This window comes from Coffea arabica, chromosome 6c (genome assembly GCF_036785885.1).
Source record: "Coffea arabica cultivar ET-39 chromosome 6c, Coffea Arabica ET-39 HiFi, whole genome shotgun sequence".
In the NCBI taxonomy this organism is placed as follows: Eukaryota; Viridiplantae; Streptophyta; class Magnoliopsida; order Gentianales; family Rubiaceae; genus Coffea; species Coffea arabica.
In genome coordinates this window covers 47,524,525-47,548,187 of record NC_092320.1, presented here as the reverse complement: position 1 = coordinate 47,548,187, position 23,663 = coordinate 47,524,525, and the positions used below count along the sequence as shown (strand labels likewise).

The 23,663-nt window shown below is 37.2% G+C and overlaps 1 protein-coding gene across 1 annotated transcript in view; it reads right to left on the bottom strand.

Moving 5' to 3' along the window:
- The window catches only part of LOC113694014 (dihydropyrimidinase-like), a 41,539-nt gene extending 29,013 nt beyond the window's left edge, over window positions 1–12,526 (bottom strand). The window contains exons 1-6 of the mRNA XM_027212856.2: window positions 12,293–12,526; window positions 11,195–11,362; window positions 8,185–8,236; window positions 6,525–6,794; window positions 6,203–6,414; window positions 4,507–4,627 (exon numbers count right to left, since the gene is read on the bottom strand). Coding sequence (XP_027068657.2) covers window positions 4,507–4,627; window positions 6,203–6,414; window positions 6,525–6,794; window positions 8,185–8,236; window positions 11,195–11,362; window positions 12,293–12,391 — 922 coding nt within the window. The 5' untranslated portion in view covers window positions 12,392–12,526. The remainder of the gene's footprint in view (window positions 1–4,506; window positions 4,628–6,202; window positions 6,415–6,524; window positions 6,795–8,184; window positions 8,237–11,194; window positions 11,363–12,292) is intronic.
- Window positions 12,527–23,663: the final 11,137 nt, after the last annotated feature.

The window sequence follows — 23,663 nt, the reverse complement described above, 5'->3', positions numbered from 1 at the left end:
CACATAAGACTTGCTTTAGTGTTTGGGAGCAGGCCAAAGCATTATACACTAATGATATAACTCGTGTTTATGCCGTTTGTTCTGATTTGATGAGTCTCATTGCACCTCGAAAACTTGATATGCCTATGAGTTCTTACTTAGGCAGAATTCAAGGGGTCCTTTCCGATTTCAATGAGTTGCTACCCCCTGCTGCAACTCAGCAGGAACAACTCTCTCAGCGAGGTACATTTTTTATGCTTTTGGCTCTCTTTGGATTACCTGCAGAATATTCTACCATTCGTGATCAGATTCTTGCTAGCCGCACAATTCCTACTTTGTCTCAAGCTTTTTCACGGCTGTTACGGCTCCCGGATGAATCAAAATCATCTTCGGAGACTATCGTTGTTGATTCATCAGCTTTGGCATCTCAATCCAGCCAAAGAGGAGGTCGTGGACGTGGCCGTGGTCGAGGTGGTTATAATGGTAACAAAAATCGACCCTACTGTGACTATTGTAAAAAGGTTGGCCACACAGAAGATCGGTGTTGGCTCCTGCATGGACGTCCTCCCCAACAAGTGACGAATATTGTTCAATCCGAACCTTGCGCAAGTTCAGAACCAACTCTCAAGCCCGAGTATGAAGATTTTGTGAAATGGTTTACAGCCAAACAGTCTTCCACACCTACTGCCTCAGTTGTACACACTAGTAATGTTAGTGCATGTGTCTCTCAATCTCCATCTCTTGGCCCATGGGTTTTAGATTCTGCTGCCACAGATCATATTTCTGGTAATCCACAACTTTTCTCTTCACTCCACAGTTCTACTTCTCTACCCAATATTACTCTTGCTGATGGCTCACAAACCCAAGCTAAAGGGATTGGCAAGGCTAATCCTCTACCTTCTGTGCCTCTCGATTCTGTTCTTTTTGTACCCAATTGTCCTTTTAGTTTAGTATCTGTTCGTCGTTTGTGTCGTTCTCTTAACTGCTTAGTTACATTTGATGAGGAATCTGTAATTTTACAGGATCGAGGTACGAGGCGGACGATTGGCACAGGGCGTGAGTCTCAGGGACTTTACCATCTGTCTTTACCAACACCAGTATCTTGTTCTGTCGTAGATGATCCTCTGCTAATCCATAGTCGTTTGGGTCATCCAAGTTTAAATAAGTTTCGAAAGATGGTGCCATCTATTACTATGTCTTCCTTAGAGTGTGCATCATGTCAGCTTGGAAAACACACTCGTAGTCATTTTCCGAAAAGGGCTAATAGTAGAGCTGAATCTCTATTTTCTTTGGTCCATACTGATATTTGGGGACCGAGTCGTGTTATTTCTACTTTAGGTTTTCAGTATTTTGTCACTTTCATTGATGATTATTCTCGTTGTACTTGGGTGTTTCTTATGAAGAATAGATCTGAAGTGTTTTCTATTTTTCAAAGTTTTGTCTCTGAAATTCAAACACAATTTGGTGTTTCCATAAAAATCTTACGTAGTGATAATGCACATGAGTATTTCTCCACCTCTTTCAAGTCCTTTATGGAGTCTAAAGGGATCATTCATCAATCATCATGTTCTCACACCTCCCAACAAAACGGGATTGCTGAAAGGAAAAATAGACATTTGGTTGAAACAGCACGTACTTTACTTCTTCATGCAAATGTTCCGTTACGTTTTTGGGGGGATGCCATTCTCACTGCATGTTATTTGATTAATCGCATGCCATCATCTGTCCTTAAGGATCAAGTTCCTTACTCTTTTGTATATCCTAATGCTCCACTATTTTCTATTTCCCCTCGTACATTTGGCTGTACATGTTTTGTACATGATTTCACTCCTGGAAAAGATAAGCTGTCTTCACGTGCTGTCAAATGTGTATTTTTGGGGTACTCTCGAACACAAAAAGGGTACAAATGTTTTTCTCCTGATCTTAGACGATACATCATCTCTGCAGATGTTACGTTCTTTGAGTCTACTCCTTTCTTTCAGCTTAACAAGTCTGAGCATTCTACAATCACGGAGGATATTCCTGTTTCTACTTATTTTGTTCCTCTTACTCATGACACTGACATTAGTCAGCCTCCTAAAGAGTCCTTACCTTCACCCGCATCACCACCATTGCTCACTTACCAGAGACGCAATGTAAGGAATTGTCCTACTACAGTTCCAGATAATGGTGTTGGAGAATCTGCTGATGTCCCTGATGCCTCACGAACTATTCCAAGTTCGTCACCTACCACGATCTTCTCTCCAGCCAGCCCACCCATTGCTGTCCGCAAAGGTATTCGTTCTACTCGCAATTAATGTCCCAACTATACTTGTCTCAATTATCAGCGCGTGTCTTCATCCTATTATGCCTTTTTGTCCTCTTTGTCGTCCATGTCTGTTCCTCAAACTATAGGTGAGGCTATGTCCCACTCTGGGTGGCGTCAGGCAATGATAGATGAAATGGCTGCTCTTCACTCCAATTCTACTTGGGAGCTGGTCCCACTCCCACCTGGTAAATCAACTGTTGGTTGTCGTTGGATTTATACTGTTAAAGTTGGTCCGGATGGTCAAATTGATCGTCTTAAAGCTCGTCTAGTAGCTAAGGGTTATACTCAAATTTTTGGTCTGGATTATACTGACACCTTTTCTCCAGTGGCCAAGATGTCTTCTGTTCGTCTCATCTTATCTCTTTCTGCTATTCATCATTGGCCTTTGCACCAATTAGACATCAAGAATGCATTCCTTCATGGTGCATTGCAGGAGGAAGTTTATATGGATCAACCACCTGGTTTTGTTATTCAGGGGAAATCTAGTGGAATGGTTTGTCGACTAAAACGTGCACTCTATGGTCTCAAACAATCTCCTCGGGCCTGGTTTGGACGCTTTCGTGATGTTGTCCAAAAATATGGCATGATCCGTAGTGAGGCTGATCATTCAGTGTTTTATTGTCATTCTCCATCAAAAGGTAGCATTTATCTTGTCGTTTATGTCGATGATATTATTATCACTGGACAGGATCATGATGGAATTGCTCAGTTAAAGAACCACCTTTTTGGCCATTTCCAGACGAAAGATTTGGGCAAGCTTCGTTATTTCTTGGGTATCGAAGTTGCCCAATCCAAAGAAGGTGTTGTTATTTGCCAACGAAAATATGCATTGGACATTTTGGAGGAGGCAGGCATGTCAAATGCTAAGCCTGTCGAAACTCCAATGGATCCCAATATTAAATTATTTCCAGGACAGGGGGAGCCACTTAAGGATCCTGGAAAGTATCGTAGGCTTGTGGGACGGTTGAACTATCTTACAGTAACACGTCCTGACATATCTTTTTCTGTCTCAGTGATCAGTCAGTTTTTAGATTCCCCGTGTGATATTCATTGGAATGCAGCTCTCCGCATTCTCAAATATATCAAAGGAGCACCTGGCCAAGGATTGTTGTATACTGATAAAGGAAACATGCAAGTAATTGGTTACACTGATGCAGATTGGGCAGGATCACCTATTGATCGTCGTTCTACCACAGGCTATTGTATTCTGGTTGGTGGCAACTTAATATCTTGGAAAAGTAAAAAACAAGATGTGGTTGCTAGATCCAGTGCTGAGGCTGAGTATCGAGCCATGGCTATGGCTACATGTGAGCTAATATGGCTTAAACAATTGCTCAATGAGTTGAATTTGGGGACTAGCCCAATGAAGTTGATTTGTGATAATCAAGCTGCACTCCACATTGCCTCCAACCCAGTCTTTCATGAGAGGACTAAGCACATTGAAGTTGATTGCCATTTTGTTAGAGAAAAATTGATCTCCAAAGTTATTGAGACGGGTTTCGTTAATTCAAGTGATCAACTTGCAGATTTTCTTACCAAGTCCTTAAGAGGTCCTCGTATAAAATATATATGTGGCAAGCTTGGTGCATATGATTTGTATGCTCCAGCTTGAGGGGGAGTGTTGAATATATCTAGATATGTGTGATATATTATACATCAATTATAGGGATTAGATAGCCTGATTATCCTAGTTTAATTATAGGAAGTAGATAGCTAATTATTCTAGCTTGATTTTAGGATCTAGATTATTTCAATCTTGTATATATATGTCAGTTGTACTACTCACATAAGGGTGTGTAGGAATGTCATCCCAAAAGATCTTCCTCTCTTGCTTCTTCTCTTTCAAGGCCATTATGAAGACTATGATATACAGTTACTTAACCGGTATGCCTATTTCCTAAACTATTTATGTGATCTACATTCTAATAAATGAAAAGAAAGAATAAAGAGAATTTCATTTTAGTAGATTGGCAGGTCAATAATCTCCTTTCTCTTTCTGTTTTTCTTGGTAAATAGGTCAATAATCTATTACATTACACATAACGATTAACAGCTAATAATATAGTTCATTGAAGGCAGAGATAAGTGAAGCAGACAAAACAGGAAATGGGTATATTTTATATCAGAAAATACAAATGAAGCATCCCACACAAACTGACACCGGAGGCACAGGAGCAAGTCATATAACAGCATCTATTTTATGGTTTTAAAAGACAAACCTGATTGCCGAGCTTTAGCTATTTCTTCCATTGCTTCGACGCTCATGACATGTACAACGTACAAAGGTGTGTTAACAAAACCAGCCAAACGGATAGCCCGAGCAGTGGCCTCTGCTTCTAGCTGCATGAAGATTTTGCTAACGGAACTGTCATGAACTATAAATCAAAAGGATCATGATAAAAAGTAAACCATTACTTCTCTTAGTTTGGGAAGACAATAATTAGAAGCAACAAATCTGGTCATCAAATTTGACATCTATTAAAAGTCAAACAAAAGAATTGTTGTGTTACTACTGTTAGAACTGCTATATATGTAACTTTATGGTGGTAATAAGAACTGGTGAAAAGGAAAAATCCAAAATTCATTAACAGGATAGGGGTGAACTTTTCAGATGGACAAAACCACAGCTTTAGGTATTTGAAGACAACTAAGAAACACATTTTAAACTTGCATGACAAGTACTGACATAAACAGTGGTTGGCCCTTGAATATCCCCAGATCTCATGGATTTAAGGAGTTCCAGTCACATTGAGATCAAATACCCATTGAAAGAATCAAATAACAGTCCGCATTTCATGATAATATGAGACAAGAAACATAAAGGCCATCTCCAAGAGATCAACATCAGGACAGCAATGTATTTTTTGTTTTAAATCAAGACAGCAATGTAGAAAGTGCTGAAGAACATCAGTGCATATGAAGTAATTCTTCAATTTTCTGTTTCATAAATTTAAAAATAAATTGGAATTGCAGTATTTATATCTCGTTAACTGGGTATAGTATTCTACAACCAGGACAGATAATGTTCAGTTTGAGATTAATATATGTTTTAGCTCTTTAGACAATACGGATTTAGCATCATGTCATATACTCTAATAAGTGTATGACAATCTGCAGCAAACTAGTTACTATCTAGAGGTTAACTTTACAGCCAGTTGATTATTTTCATCTGAAGTAGAAAAAAGAGACAAATTCAGCCATTTCATCCGTCTTTAGCAATCTACTGAATCTGATCCTTCCAAATTCCCTCATGAAAAATGCAATTTTATTCAGAAAATAGGACCAAGCTAATCAGCATACTCTCCCTCATGGTGTACTCACCACATACTGCTGAATGTAGTCCAATACAACAAAAGGAAGATTGGGATAGAGAGTAAAGTAGGACAATAAAGTTTAAATTAGATCCACGACCTAGAGGTCATGAATATAGTAATGGTCAACTATTATTAAAGAAACAAATATCTTAACTATAAATCCCCTCATCATAACACCCCCGGGTCTGTCAAATCATACTAAAACTGATTTTGAAGAATTGCTCTTCACGCTTCCTTATTCCATCCAAAAACATTTTGAATAAAAAGTCACATAGAGATTGATTTGAGGAGATGAAACAGAATGATAAATGATCAAGAACATAAATTTAGGGTAACCAAAGAGGTGTTAGAAAAGCCAGAGCCTCCTTCCTGTATTTCCAAAATTAAAGCAAATCTCAGATGAAAATGATAGTCTTAGGCTAAGAAAGTAGGCCCAAGTACAACAAAGGAACCATTTGAGTGAGTAAAGACCGCATGCAATTGTTTTATGAGCAAGAACTATGCAACTTCTCTGGAATAAGTAATAAAGACAAGGAAATAAAGGAAACACCCACATGGACAGTATCAACAAGGGACGTCTATTTGTACTCAAAAAGATTACCAAAGGGGGCCTTGAAAGTGCATGACCCTCTGGACCAGTAATACCAAGTTCAATCATTCTTTTCTGGCCTTCAAAAACAGCATCCCCGTTTTCCGCATGAACCATGGCTAAAGCACCAACAGACTTGCATTTTTTAAGTCCCTCCAACAGAAGCTCATCATTAATCATGAGAGCACCCTTGTACGCTAGGAAAAATTTGAAGGAGTTGATGCCTGCAAGGCAGGGAAAATTTGTGCAGTCAATCAAAAGGGAGGTATAACTTCTTGATAAATTACTGTATAAGCGCAACTCATGGAATTTTAACCTAGAATAGTATACAAACCTTTCTCTTTAACCATAATTTCCATTTCTCTTGCAACAGTATCATCCCATTTGGTTATTGCCATATGGAAACCATAGTCCATACAAGACTTCTTTGCTTTTTCTACATATGCTTTAAACCCTGAAGATAGACTCCCATTCACCGGGATGACAAAATCAATGTGCATGGTTGTTCCACCTGCTAGTGCAGCCGCTTGCCCGCTGAAGAAGTCATCAATTGTTTCAGTACCCATAAATTCAAATTCCAGGTGAGTGTGAGGATCAATTCCCCCTGACATTAATGGATCAAGGCAATACATCATATAAGGATCATCACAAAATAGAATATGCAAACAAAAACAATCGGCAATTTTAAATTTCCAATTTAAGATAAACAACTGCAGTTTTGGAGAAAAAAATATACAGATTATAGAAGCTACCAAAGTGACAATAAAGTGAGAAATTAAGGAAAATGAGAAGGCAGATTACTGAAATTTCTAACCAAATCTAGAAGAGCTGTAGAATTATGACTAACTATAGCAAGAAGGTTCTGCAAACTTCAAAACAACTGTGCTATAGCATTAGCTCTGGCGAGAATATACTAAGTTTGCTCATATTTGTGTTCCACAACCATCAAAAATTTCATAATAGTTTTACTATGATTTTCACAACAATCCACTTTCATTTAATGCTCTTGCTTGGTTAAGTCTGTAATGTTTATCTGGTCCCAAAGTTGTATTTTGAAATATGTCAAAACTTGTGCACTTGACCAAATGCAAGTTAGCGGGCTGTCATAGCTACTGTTTCACCAAATTAGTCAGCCAGATGCCAACCTCTCAAAATATACTTGACCTGGATATGTATGAATTAATGGAAATAACAAGCCATAACAACAAAAAAAAAAAAAAAAGAAGCAATTAACGGAAAAGAAAAAAATACTACATATTGAAAAGAAAAGAAACTTAAAACATTATCCAAGCTTCTCGATGCTCATGAGAGTAAGAGGTCTGTCCATGTGCAAGGGTCTCAGTCAAAGGGGCTGATAGTAAAGAAGAAGGCTTTCAAGGCATAGCAAACTTTTCTAGTACAAACTCATGACACCTCATAATATTCACATGATGTCATGCCATGCCTTCTTGTGCTGCATTTTTTTCAATATATGTTATGCCTTGACCTTTTTCTCCATTAGGGACAGAATTATCTTTCCTTCTAATTCATTTATTTAGATGCATCAGTAAGCCATCCATTTTATGCATTTAAGAGTGTAACACCCCAGCACAGCTCCTCACTAATCTATGCATCTCATTTAAGTTACTCAGTAAACAACTATGGCACTTAAAAAGCTGAGATAAGAAAGCTAAAATTGAAAGGTACAAGACTTTGGACCAAAGGACTATTTAATAAATCATCTGCACTTTCACAACCATCTGCACAGGCTTTACTTGTTTTGCTCTGAGAACAACTAACTTACCATATTCAAAATTCAATCAGCTATACGCTTAAATTGATATCTTTTGGATGTGCTTTTCAAATGAAAGCAACACAGAAACAAGATCAATGGAATAACATGATTCATGTGAACTATATAATAGAACACTAAAATTGTTCTCAAAACAATTTTAGTTTCTTTAAAAAAAAAAAAAAAAAAAAAAAAAACTGCACCCTGAACGAGAAGATATTACCTGGCATGACAAACTTTCCAGTGGCATCAACTATTGTAACTTCATCACTGACCTGAAGATGGGACTTCTGACGTTCAGATAGCAATTATGTGCAGTAAAATCATATACAAAAGAGGCATAATAGATTGCAAAGGCATCTGAGGTCATGTAATTTACAATCTAAATGAGAAGATACTGAGTTCTGAATGCTCAGTAAACCAAATTACAAAAGATGCAAGTAGACAATAGTGCTAAGAAGCCAAAATCTATTGACTTGCAGCCACAGACTTCATGCTACAACTAATTTCCCATTACATCTATATACATATACATATATATATATATATATACAACTAATTTTCCATTACATCTATATACATAAACATATATATATATATATATATAAATGAACAAATTCAACAACCAATGCAATGTATAACCATTGCTTCAAATTGTATATGACACACAACAAATCAAACTTCGCTCGCCATATAAGTCATGCTTTAAGATTCAAATTAACAATTTGTATGTGAACTTACTCGTTTTCATCAATTATTTCGTTCATGTTGTATGATTTGGTTTTGCAAAATAAAATCTGTCCTGCAAGCACATTTAGATTAAGAATAATTTAAGAGGCAAAAAATCCTGCCGGCCATTCAACTATTCAAATAGTATAATTTTGACCACTCAACCATTTTAAGTTTCAATTTGGCCACTTAACTCGATAAACAGGTACACTAGTAGCCATTCTGTCTAATTTGGCATGGACGGAGAAGACAAAAGATGAGGACATAATTGTCTACTCACTATATAGGGAAAATCATGAAAAGTCCCCTTAAGGTTCGTAGTGTTTTGCACTTTACCCCCTAACATTATCTTTTTAGCACTTTATCCCCTTGACTGGTAGTCAAGGCATTCAAGTAGTAATTGTGGTGATGGTTAACAGGTAAAGGACAATGGTATCCCTGGTAAAATAATGGATAGACAAAACTGCCTACGGGTTCAGGTCGGGTTTTTTTTTTTTTCTTTTTCTCCATCTCTCATATTCCAGCTGCCACTTCTATGGCTGCACAATGACCTCTAACTTAAGAATCAACATCCAAATATCAACTTCTTTTGTCTTTTCTTTAGGTTTCTCTGTTTTTGTGCTTTAAGGTCAAAGATAAACTTCTTAACTCAATAAATAGAAATGGGTGCCATTGGCTCTTGGATTTTGATCCAAAATTCATGCCCTTGGGGCTGTTATCTGTCTGTTTTGGTTACAATTATGCTTTCCTGGATGCCTCCGTGATTTTGTATAAGTTTTGTGAATCTAATTATGTTCTAAAAAGGGAGCTGGTGCATTGTCTATACCTATTTGGCTGATCAACAGCCATTTTTGGCCCAATCCAATGTTAGAATTGCATTCTATGGGAAAAATCGACTCCAACAATGTCCCTTTCATCCAAAACTACATCTGTAGTGATGAGCATGGCAGCATGCCGGATTACTGCAGCTGTCATGGCTTGATTGTCTTCCAAAACCAGCAAGGAAGATGAAGGTGCAAAATGAAAACAAGAAAGAAATTAGTGAGAGGTGCTAAAATTATGTAGTTTAGCCATGTTTGTAGTAAATCATATGATAAAAAAAAAATTCCATGTAACCAGAAAATATTTGGAAAGTGCTAAAATAATATATTGTTGACTAGTTCAAATTTTTCTTGTTGATAAAAAATCCTACATTTAGTGCTGGACGATCTTAACCCCGTTTTTATGCATGTTCTTTGAATTAATGGCAAATCACAATGGAATGACTGTACAAATGCCTATTCTGTGAGTTTGTGACCAATTTTTTCTTTTATGTAAATCACCAATCATTTCTTGGGGGTGGACTTGGCTACCCTTTTTCTTATTATTATTATTATTTTTTTGTTGAAGCTTGGTAACCAATATGAAACTCAAAATACTTGAGTTACCAAAAGTTTAATGGCTGGTAGGATTGTTTGCCTGCCCTAATTTAAAACATACTTCATATTCCTTGATTGGCATGACATTCACCCACTCATAATCAATATTACATCCTAAACATTAAAACATTGCCACCTGCTAATTTTCAAAATGACACCAGAACTTGGGCAAATAGAAATTTCGATACCAGAAACCTTACCTGAAGGCCATACTACAAAATGAATGTAAAATGCAGCAGTCCACCCCATTCTATAGCAGTAACCAACATTTTCCGATTCATATTTGTTGGTTCAGGCTAAAAGGGCTGTTAATATTTAATTTAGACATAGCACTTACAGTTGTTCTAGCTTTAACATAAATCCATCTGAAGTCCAAAATAAGACAGCAAAGAAAGGTGATTTGATCAAATTTATTAGCATATATTGTAGATGTCACAAGTTATTTCAGTACTTAGCCATGATTTGATGAGATTTTCTTGACAAGACCTTATAAGACAGGACATGATTTAAACAGCAACATAATGGGATTAACATATGGGGTAAGCCCTGTTTTAGACGATATTAGGTATGATATGCTCACTCTGTTCTACATACATCTAATGCACAATTCCATCTCTTTTGAGTATCATATAGCAGTTCACATATAGTCCATGAGATGTTACATATATTCAAATATTATAAATACTATTTTTGATATTTAGTGATTTTCTTAACGCACATACAGCAGTCTATTTTGCAAATAAATAGTGAATGACATTGTTTTAAAGAAAAATCTGATACATTTTCAAGATAATTATTTGATTATGCAAGAAATCCATAACTTAAGCTTTTCAGCCTAAAAAATTGAATAGAAGTTGCAAGAAAAAGAACCCAATTGAATGAAAAAAAGAGATGAGGGTTGACACCATTATATAGAGGTAATAACACAAGATGAAGACAAATTGACTGAGATGTGCTTGATGGTTTTAAAGCAACCCCTGTAAAAAAGACAACATGAAACATGGCACCCATGGCTAGTTTGTGCCATAATTAACTTCAGACCAGTTCTAAAATTTGTGATTCGACCATGCAACAACGAAATAGTACCTTGATGTTAGGTTTCACATCAGTAACAATCCCATTGTCTATAAAAACATCAGCGACCTGTTGATGGTGAGCATTTACAACTGTCCCTCCCTTAATCAAGATCCTTTGTGAAGTGGAGTCAGATCCTCCACATCCCACAACACTGTAATCCATCCTAGCATCACAAAACTACAATAAGGGACAAAATTATGTCAGAAACATTCATCGATACTAGGTTTATCTACATTATTTCGTCAACTAAATTTTCTGCCGCTTGCTTCTCCAACTTAGCAGAGAAGCACAAAAAATTGCCCATGGAGAATGTTTTTTAATCAGGTTTCGTGTTCTCCCATGGAATAATACCAAAAAGAGATTCGAGTCTTGGAAGTAAGATTTAAAGGACTAAGCATGTCAGGTTATCCATTGCAGTGAAATTTTGATTTGTTATTTTATAGTCGACACCAAATCTCCGTTTTACTCTCTCTGTCAATACTAAAACAGTCAATTTTGCAAATGGACATCAAATATCCCAGTTTTGAAGACAGAATGGGACCTTCTATCTTCAATGAAGATGAAAAATAGCTCAATGTTCAAATTACTGATTTGTCATGTTTTCATCATTCTAACGCAAAAATTTTACACTAATGACTCACCACACATCAGTAAATAACCCACAACTCGCACAGACATCAGTACAACAGAACGTTACACTAAATACAATTGCATCCTCTTTATTACATAGGCAACATAAACCACCCTTTTCACTAATTTTCCCTAGACAAGAAACACCCACGAAGTACGGATGAACATGTAAATCGAAGTAGTAGTATTAACTTCATCAATAATTTAAAAGTCGAATTATCAAGAAATACAAACAGCAAATTTCTCGATTCATTCAATCATATCTCATTTCAATATCTCCCACTGCATTGCAATACTACATCATATCCAGGAAGAAGAAAATTGAAGCTATAAAATATACAATAAAAGAAGTAAAGGGAAAAAGAACAAAAGGAAGAAACTTTTACAATATTTCCAAGCAACCCATTAGAGTAAACTTGATGAAAATCCTCGATAAAGAGTTGCTGAATTTAGAAAGAGGAGTATATGTAGTAGTACCTCCTGAGAAGCAGAGGCTATTGTCAGCGAAAGCAACAAGAGAATAGCGATGATTCCAGTGAATCTCTTCGTCATGGTGAGAAAACTAACAAAACCCATTTGAGTGAGTAGTTGCTGGAATCGAATCAATGGGGTTTTATATTACTGGACTGAGCAGTGGATTGATTGAATAGACTGATGAGAAATCATTGAGGATCGATTTTTCAATAATCCAACAGTTGACTATTTGGTACTTGGCGCCTATTGACTTTAGTTACTTCCCGAATCTGGAACTCGAATTTTGACCAAATAATAGATACCACAGACTCAATTTAGAAGACCCAACGCTTGTGTCTGGGCTTTTCATTTTCATGTATTCCCTCATTTTATGGCGTTAGTTTGACTCAATTTATCAGTGCTAGTATTTTGGAATCGAAAATTTGCCAAATTAGTCCCTAATATTTTTACAAAATTTTTTTTTAATCTCTAACATTTAAAATCAGCCAAAATAGTTTCTAACATATAAATTATAAACCAGTTTGATCCTAATGCTCGTATTTGCTCTTTTTACTGGTTAAAAATAGCATACCGACATAATTTTAAAGGCAAAATCGAAAACATTCGTTAATCCATAATTTTCTACCATCCTCTTTCTTTTTGATGGTTTTCGCCATTTAGCAGCATAGAAGAGAGGAGTATGATTATTCACATCCCCAAGGTAAGGCAAAATTGGGTTCTTAGTCACCATTGCTTTGGCAGCATCCATATCTGCTGCTAAGGCCGCGTGATAAAGAGCAGTTTGGCCAAGTTGGTCTGCGGCTTCAAGCTGCTCCTTAGCTAACTCCTTCACAAGCTTCTGCACAAACTTCGACCGGCCACAGCTAGCTGCCACATGAAGGGCTGTCATGCGAAGGTTGGAGATTTTTGCTGTCTTTGCATTTTGATTGGAACGAAATTGGTCACTAGCTTCTTTCCAATCTCCTTCCATTGCTGCTCTGTAGAGTTTTGGGAGCTTGGTTGTATTAGCTTTAACATTTTGCTGACTCCCTTCTCCAGCTGCTTCGCAGACAAATCCCAATGTCTCGAGATTGAAGCAAAAAGAAGAATGGAAACTGCAGTTGGAATTCAATAATAAACAAGAAGAAGAAATTATGAAGTAGTAGTATGTTGAAAACCAATCGAAGAAGCGGTAGAAGAGTTTGAGGGATGCAAAATTATGGATTAACGAATGTTTCCAATTTTGGTCTTGAAATTATGTCGATGTGCTATTTTTAGCTTGAAAAAAGAGCAAATACGAGCATTAGGATTAAACTGGCTCATAATTTATATGTTAGGAACTATTCTAACTGATTTTAAATGTTAGGGACTAAAAAACTTTTTTGTGAAAATATTAGGGACCAATTTGAAAAATTTTCCTTTTGGAATTGAAGCTTAATTGGGACCTAACCCAAATTAATAAGATATTTCATTTTCTATAAGTGATATTTTGATATGAGACTCAATTTATTTGATTTTTTCATAATAATTTTTTGTTTAATGAAGATACGAGATTGTAACTAAGCAAATCAAAAGTGTTAGATACAAACTTTTTTTTAATATTAGAAATATCTTAATTCATATTATTTGTATAAAATTGCGTCACGCCGCATTTTTAACTTGAAAATGGAAATGAAAAGAAAAATGTTGAAATGATTGAAAGGTGACTTTTTTTTGGCAATTTAAATAAGGGTTAATCTTGTATACACTAGTGGGTATGGATACATACCGCTTAATCCTAATTTGAATTTGAATTTCAAAATTTGCACATGTAGTATATAACCATATTTGCTTGGATATATAAAATCAATCTTTTAATTACAAAAAACGAAAAAAAAGGAAAAAAGAAAAACAAAGAGAAAAAGGCATGTAGTGGTGTAAGGATCGAAAACAACCTAAAAGGGGGGGTGAATTAGGTTTTCAAAAAAATCAGTTAAGATATAGGTCACTTTTCTTCAAAGCCTACCTTTTTTTTCTCAAAAACCACCCAATGGATCAGATTACAAGAAAGCACAGGTATTCGTAAGATAAAGAGGAGAACAGTTTATATAGAAAAGCTGTAAACAAAAATAGAGAAACAAACCAAGCTTCAAACTCAACTGGAGTTTGAACAGCACTTTTATATACCAGGTTACTTCAAGTTGAACAAACTGGCAACCAATATCCTGTGTACAAGGGAAGGATCACTTCCTTCTTACCCTAAACCACACTTGGTCAAGCAAGGAAGTTTTACAAACTCTCGAAAAACCCTCACAATGCTACACTATTGAAGAAGTTGTGTCACACTTGAAAAACTACAAGAAAATTGCACAAGCTAAGAATACAAATGTTCCTTTGGAGTATTCTAACACTTGAATCACTCACGATCTGATGTAGACTTGATGTGCAAAGTTGTCCTGAGGTGGTTGACTTTGTTCTTTTTATAGGAGACCAGAAAATTCTTCAATTAATGCTGTCAACGGGTAGAAGGCAACTGAAGAGTCAACTAGCCGTTGGTGCTGTCGGACGTCCGATATTCAGTTTTTATGCGTCCGAACGAGATCAATGAGTTCTGGAAGTTTTCTTGAATCTCTTAGAACGTCCGATCCCTTATCACCATGTGTCCGAGGGTAAGATGCACACTTGAAATTTCCTCTTCAATTCCTTCGGACGGCTGATGCGTCCAGAGTATTGCGTCCGAAATGCAGCAACGCTTGTCGGACGTCCGATACTCAGGTGTTGACCGTCCGATCGTGATCAGTAATCGTAGAAGCCCTGGCTTGTCTTCTTCGGACGTCCGAATCTGAGTTCTTCACACGTCCGAAGATACTCAAAGGATGTCGGACGTCCGATACTCTCCTTTTGTGCGTCCGACATTTTCCTCAGCACTTTTCATCCTTTTTTATCTTTTTTTTTGCTTTAAGTCCACAGACCTGTTTAGTGTCATTTCTGAAAAGGGTCTCTACAAAAAGTATTAGTAACATCCATTTGTTTTGTAATCATCAAAAGATATGAATTGAGATAAACAATCTCCCCCTTTTTGATGATGACAAAACATTTGGATAGAGCAAAAATATACGAACTAGGATATAACAACTCCCCCTAATGAAGTGCATGAGTATACAGGAGGAAACGCAATCTACACCATCAGTGCTAATCCAACGCAACTCCCCCTGAAACTGACTCCCCCTAACTAGTTACTCTACACCATCAGTGCTAATCCAATTCTCCCCATTTTTGTCATCACAAAAGTGAGTATCAGTTTTGATACCAGCAGTATCAGATAACATCAGTACGATCCATTAGAAACATTATCAATAACACGCAATATCAGATAATATCAGCAAAATCCATTCATGTTCAGCACAATTTGGAATCAACATAAACATTCATAACAAACACATTCATTCAGCAGATTCCATAACAAACACTTAATTATAACATCCATAAACAGTAGAAAATATCCAGTTGTACAGACCAAGTGTACAAAAAAGTTTTGCAATGCAAAAGATGAACTAGAGTCCTAGATTAAGGTGCAGTGACCTAGTAGTGCTTAGATGGTGATTTTAGATGATCCAGGCCTCCTCCTGACCAGACGAAACTGTTCAGGGTCCTCTTCTTTCTCAGTTTCTTCATCATCATCTTCATATGCTTCCTCAGTTGCTGGAGTCTTGCCTTTATCCTGGGGCTGAGAACTGGAAGCTGGTGTGGTCTCAATACTAGTAGTTGGCCCTATGGGTTCAGGTCTTGGCTCTTTTCCATGAACATTTGCATTGTTTTCAGGTATTGGAGGGACAAGAAGATTTATTTTTTCAATGAAGGAGGATTGTTGGGCAGGGATCATGGTCATCATGAGACCATTTTCAATAAGCAAGACATGCTGTTTGAGCTCTTCAAGCAAGGAGATGACTTCAAAATTGGATGTGAAGGATTTGCTGGCAAACGTTCTAGGATGAATGATGAAGGAAGAGACATAGTCTGACTGATCACGAGGAGTCCTAGGAGTGACAGGGGTTTCATGAAAGTTTTTCCTTCTAGACTCAGCCACAGTCTCCTTATAGCACCAATGGCCATAAAAAAATTTTAAGTTCTTTCGTTCAAAGTAAGCTTTTGAGAAAACTGATGAAACACTGTCTTTGGGAGATTTTCCAGAAAAAGGTATTTCAAAATGGGCAAAGATAGGGGTCAGAAATTTGCCATAAGAGAGCTTCATACGACTGTCAGTGCTAATTTTGAGCAGAAAACAAATCCAAAGTCAATGCGAATTTTTTCAACAAAGCAGTAGAAAAGATAGAGTTCCATTTTGTTTGCATCTGTTCTGTGGCCATCAGTTGGCACCAACAGATTCGAAATGATGGTGAAGATGATCAGACTCTGAGGACTGAGATCATCCAATCTTGCTTCAGTAGGAGTATTGAAGTGGGTTTGAAAATAGGTCATGAGTTTAGCATTGTAAAAATGATGGTAGGCAGAAGGAAATTCCTCATACGAAAAGAAATTTGTAATTTTTCCTTTGAAACCAGATTCATACTAGTTTTCAGAATGGAATTCACAATGTCAGGAGTTAACGTGATGTCTACAGAGTTGACCTTAGAGATGAGTTCAGTGTGTGATTTACCCTTCCTAAGGTTAGCAAAGAATTGATAAAGCATGTCAGGGTAAAAGACATTAGGAATGGTCAGAAGATGAGTCTATTTCTGGAATTCAAACAGTTTAATAACAGGTTCAAGATCAAGCTTACGAAATTCATAGGGAAGGATGAGCCTTTGGGTGATGAACCCTTTTTGAGAGACTAATTCAAATCTGTCTCTGGCTTCATCATCAATGAATTTTGGAAGAGGAGTGGGTTCTTCTACGGGCTGAGAAACAGGAGCCTTTCCAGAACGTTTCCTATTTGAGGTTTGTGTGGCAGATGCCCCAACATTTTGAGTCTCAGTCCTTGTCCTTGGAGACTTCCTGATGAAGGGTTCAGGTGTTTGTTGATTCTCAGTAATGTTTCCTTCATCCTGCTGATCAACAGAGGGATCAGCAGATTGTTTTTTCTTGGATTGGGGAGTGATCTTCCTCTTTGCAGTTCTCTTTCTTTTACCAGATGACCTTGTGACAGTTTCATCACCCTGGGTAGCCTGCTCTGGTTCCTCATTTCCACTAACAATGTTCTCTTCAGAGTTCTGCCATTCCATCTGCTCATCAGATGATTCAGCAGTTGGAGTAACCAATTTTCTTTGGGCAGTTTGCTTCACTTTATCACCACGGTCACAATCTTCTTTTTAGGTGCCACAAGAGGTGGTTCCACAATCTCAATGTCCTCATCTCTAAGCCTAAAGGACCGTCCGGCACTAGTAGATCCTCCTCTGATTCTAACCATGATGCAATGTGGATATGATTTTTGATGCAGAATGTGGTGTATAAAGGAGGAATGCAGTGTGAGCCAACTAGAATGCACTAAAATGCCGCAAGGAGAGAGCTATGTGAAGTTAGGGTTTCGTATGTAAATTGGGAGCTTTGGGGTAGTTAGGGGTTAGGAGTGATTTTTATGAGTGGTTAATGAGCAATAGAGGTGTAATGGAGTTGGTTGAGTCAATTTCTTGGAACTTGGTTTGATGAGAGAGGAATTTGAATTTCAAATATGAGAGGAAACTGAAAGGTTGCGTTCGAGACTGTGGAAGATAATGAACTGGGAAGAATGGATAACTGCCTTATAGTGCTCAATTTTTGAGTGTCGGACGTCCGAACGAAGTGAAGCGTCCGACACAACCGTCCGAACCAGGGTTTTTCTGAAACTGGATGAAGAACACTGTCAGACGTCCGTTCCAATTCATCGGACGTCCGATAAAGATTGACCAGAAACGAAACTTAGAATATTTTTTCTGAAACGCCCAGTTTTGTTCTCAGGAACACAAATTGATCCAGTGGAAGAGCTTTTGTGAGGATATCAGCGATTTGCTCTTTAGAACAAACAAACTGGACACGGATTACCCCCTTTGAGACAAGATCGCGAATGAAATGATGCTTTATATCAATGTGCTTAGTCCTAGAGTGCTGAATGAGATTTTTTGTCAGATTAATTGCACTAGTGTTGTCACAGTACATAGGTACACATTCATACACTAAACCAAAATCATTCAATGTGTTTTTCATCCATAACAATTGAGCACAACAAGCACCAGCAGCAACATATTCAGCTTCAGTAGTGGACAATGAGATAGCATTTTATTTTTTACTAAACCAAGATACCAAACAATTTCCAAGAAAGTTGCATATACCAGTAGTACTTTTCCTATCTATTTTACAACCACCGAAATCAGCATCAGAGAATCCATATAAAGGAAGTTCATGACATTTTGGATACCACAAACCAAAGTTTAAGGTTCCTTTAAGATACCTAAAAATTCTTTTTACTGCATTCAAGTGTGATTCCTTTGGACAGGATTGAAATCGAGCACATAAGCATACAGCAAACATGATGTCAGGCCTACTGGCAGTTAAATAAAGTAAACTTCCAATCATACCTCTGTACTTCTTTTTCTCAACTTTTGTACCTTCCTCATCTTTGTCAAGTTTGGTAGAGGTGCACATAGGTGTTCCAACAGGTTTTGAATCCTCCATTCCAAATCTTTTCAGCAGCTCCTTGATGTATTTTGTTTGATTTATAAATGTTCCATCTTGGGTTTGAACCACTTGGAGTCCAAGGAAGAAGTTCAGTTCTCCCATCATGCTCATTTCAATTTTTTTTTGCATGATGATGGAAAAGTCCTTGTACAAGCTCTCATTAGTAGCACCAAATATGATATCATCCACATATATTTGCACAATTAAAAGATCTCATGAGTTTTATTTTGTGAAAAGTGTAGTATCAACAATGCCCCTTTTAAAATCATTTTCAATCAAAAATCCACTCAGACGTTCATACCATGCTCTAGGAGCTTGCTTTAATCCGTATAAAGCTTTTGAGAGTTTAAAAACATGATCTGGATAAAATTCATTTTCAAAACCAGGAGGTTGGTCAACATAGACTTCTTGATCTATAAAACCATTTAAGAAAGCACTCTTAACATCCATTTGAAATAATTTAAAATTCTTGAAACATGCAAATGCTAGAAACATTCTTATGGACTCCAGCCTAGCTACAGGTGCCAAGGACTCATCAAAGTCTATTCCCTCTTCTTGAGTGTATCCCTTAGCCACCAACCTAGCCTTATTTCTAATAACCTCCCCTTTATCATTCATTTTGTTTCTAAAACCCCACTTTGTGCCAATGATAGGATGGTCTTGTGGTCTAGCAACCAGGGTCCAAACCTTGTTTCTTTCAAATTGGATTAACTCTTCTTCCATAGCTAAAATCCAGTGCTCATTATTCAATGCATCAACAACATTTTTAGGTTCAATATGTGATACTAAAGCAATATTATCTACTAGGTGTCTAGAAGAATGAGTTCTGACTTTTTTAGATGGATCACCAATTATAAACTCCCTGGGATGGTTATGAACAAATTTCCAGGTTCTTGAAAGATCATTAGGAGTAGTGGTATCTGTCATTCACTTCTCCAGCTGGACTGTCCTGAGTATCAGCATCCTTTAAATCAGTTTCTAGTGAAGCAAAGTCATGATCATTGATTGCTAACTTCTGTCGCGCCCCATTTTTTGATAAATAAATGAATGGTTTAAAAAATGTATTTTTTGTGATTGAAAAAAAATGAATTGTGATTTAAAAGAAAAGTGGGCCTAAATGGGGGTTTGAGAATGCGACGATTTGACCCAAAATTGTAGTTTAAAAAGGGTTTTTGGAATAATAAAATTGGAGTCGCCACTTGGTAATGAGTTAAGGTGTACCAAGTCACCTAAAAAATGAGTTTTTTAAAGGAAAAATAGGAAAAAGTAGTAAGAAACCCCTTTTAAACAACTCCTAGTCCACGTAAACCAACGAAAAAGGTTCGGGAGTCACATTTGACGAAGGGGAAGGCAAGGATAAAAATCCAAGGCACCCCTTCGACCTAGCCAAGGCTAGTTGCGTGATTTAATCAAAGTTTTTCTTGTTTTAACCAAAGAATTTATTACATTTGGATGCACTACATGAATGCAAAAGAAAAGAAAAAAATGCAAACCTAAATTCTAAAATGTATCTTGTAAGGTTTTTGGTCCCAACCACATGAATTGTGGCGGCCAATAAAGGAAAACCTTATAGAGGTCGATTAATGCAAATGATGGCTAAAGTACAAGTGTGCAAGTGTATAAAAAGGTGCACGTGTGAAATTGTATGAAAAATCCAAGTGTTTGTGTGCCAGTGTATGAAAAGGTGCATGTGTGAAATTGTATGAAAAATCCAAGTGTTTGTGTGCAAGTGCATGAAATATAGTGATAAGTGCATATAGGTGTAATTAAGTGCACTTTTGTGAAGTAGAAATCAAAATGAACAATAAGGAAAGGAAAAGTGATAAGGAAATGTGAATTGAAAAATGAATAAGTGATAAAATGAGAATGAATGAAACTAAAGGAATGCATCAGGTTGGGTATGGGAATGACTCCTAACATTTTCGACTTCGATTTTCCCTTTGATTAGAAAGCAAAACTAGCGTGCTAAGGCTATCGAGTAGCCACACTCGCTCGTTTCCCTTATCAAAAGGGGACTCCTCAGGCAAATGTACCCTAACTAGCATGAGATGTAAGACCTAAAGTGAGGGGAAAGGGGAATCGAGGAGCATGCAAAATGATAAAACTACAAAGAATGCATGACATGTAATGAACATGCAAACATGTACTAACGAAAGGAAATCCCTAAGGGTCTAGCATTGGACTAGCCCATTCTATGAATTCCGACTAGCGTTGGACTAGTGGAAACGTACATTCATCCATTCCATTCATCCACACTACGGAAAGCTAGTAGACATGCCAAACACTCATAAACACGTAGCACGTAGCACTTAACATGCTTGACTAGATGCAAAACCTAATAAAGCAAGTAACACGTAACACATAGGCATGCAACCAAACTAATGAACTTATTACATTCACTAACTAAAACAAAAGGGGAAGGGGAAAATGGACCAAATTGCTCGCCAAAGCCCTATCTATTACAAGCCAAGAGGTGTACACATACCCCATTAAAAGAATAACTTCATGAAAATGAAAGTAAATGACATAAATGAAAGGAATTAAGGAAAGGCTAGGAAAGCAAAGTAGGCATGCAATTCACTTAGCACGTTGAGTCACATGAGAGAAAAAAAAGATAAAAGGAATTATACCGCCACCTTGAATTGATGCTCTAAATGGAGTGAAATCACTTATTTATCCTCCAAAATAAAAGAAATGGTCAAGGTACCAATTTATTTGAAGAGATTAAAGAAAATAGGCAAACAAGAGCTCATTCGGTCATAAAGCCCCTAAAGTCATGGCTTAAGTGCAATTGACAAAGCATGGTAGTTAATTTGAAGCAAAGCAAGCAATGGAGTTTCAAAAATTAAAACTACCAAGGACTAAATTGAGGAGATTATTCAAGCACTCAAACTTAATCAAACACCTTTAGGAACTTCAAGGGTCCAAAGACGAAGAAAAGGGCAAGTAATGGCTAAAATGCAACTACTTCATGACTCGATTGCAAGAATTTAGAACATTATTGGGCCTTTGTAACGTTGCTTCGAAATCAAAAAGACCAAATTGATTAGTTTTTTCAATTACTTGGGCCATAGTGACATAAGGGGAAACTTGAAGGGTCAAAGTGCTACATTCAGAAATTGTTTTCCATGCATGCTACGTAAGAAGCAAATTTTCTGCCATGAACACAAATAAAAGAATTGCTGCAACATTGTATAACTTCATCAATCTCCTTTCTTACAACCATTTCCATGCCAACTCCTTATTCAAATTCAACTCATTCATGCCAACACAACAAGAAGGAACATGCTGGAATTACTATCTAACAAAAACAGCAAAGTTTGGAACCGCACTGGAAGAAAATAGCAAGACACAACCGTAAATTTCTGGTGCAGCAAAATGAATATGCTTTTTCCAGCAAGCACTTTGGCATGATTCAAATGTTTTTTTTTTATTTTTTGTAAACCCACAAACACAAGCTCAGCACCAAGATCTCCAACTCTTCCCTTCGCCATGAGATTAAGCATGCAAGTTGAGTATTCAGACTCAACAGACCAGCCATGAAGAAGAAAAGAAAACAAAACGTCATAAAAAGGATGTAGCAGCCTTACTCTTTGATATGGATTTTGCAACTTCCAATTCATGCAAATGAGATGCCAAATGCACAACTTAAAAGTTTTACTACTGGATATCAAACAACCAATTTACGCAAACAATCAAGGTGATCAAGCTACTGCAATTTCATCATTCAAAAGAAAAAGAAAGGCTGCGGCAACGAGCTGACAGCCTTCAAGTTCATTGCAATCGACTCCCTACGTGATGTTCAACTCAAGGAAGTCTAGACTTAAACAACAGGTAGGTCATCAAACATTCCAAAAAAAAACTATCCAACCAAGAATGCAAATGAACAGGAAATTTCTTGTAAGTAAACAAACACATCTTGCTCCATTGCTGAAACGGAAAAAAAAAAAAAAAACACCATGAGCTCCGCAACTTGACCCAACGCCTTCAAGTTCATGTGACCAGAATCAAAATTATCATTTTTAGCCAAAGACCCGCATATTCTTTAACCTTTTGTTGCTTATAGAGATCAGGCCGAACCAGAAAACATCCCACGAGGAGACAAAACAAATCCAAAGGTCATGCAAATCAGACAATAGAGAAAAAAATTTTCAACTTTTCTTTGCTGAGCTAACTTATCATGCCTATCAGCCATAGATCCCAAACCAAAATCATCTTAAATTCATAACAAAACACTACCGAGGACCCCTAAACTATTGTCCATGCATTCATCAAACACATATCAGGCATTAACAACAGGAAAAATTCAAACTTGGCATGAGTTTGTGACTAAAATACCTTCGGTGAAGACCTGTTGATAGTGATGGAGGACTGGAATGGCAGCAATGATAAATCTCTACTTCAATGGCTGCTGCAACTTTCCCTCCCTTGCAAAGCTCTCGATCTATCTCTTTCCCAGCTTTTACAACCGAAAACTCACTCTCAGGTTTCTTTCTCAGTTTCTGCTATCCATTTTCCGTTCCTGCCTCCCCGTAGCTTGTTTCTTCTTTTATTGATCCCTTGTCCGCCGCCTCTTTTTCTTTTCGTTCTGTCCGTCTGTGTCTCTGCTTAGCTCTCAAGCCCCCGGATTTCCTTCCTCTCCTTGCTCTGCTTTTCCCTCAGCTTCAGAAACTCCTTCACAAGCTTTCTCTTTTTCAGATTCCCAGCCCGTAGCCCTCTCTCTCACTCCATCTCTTTCTTACCCTTTGATGTTTTTTCTCCCCCT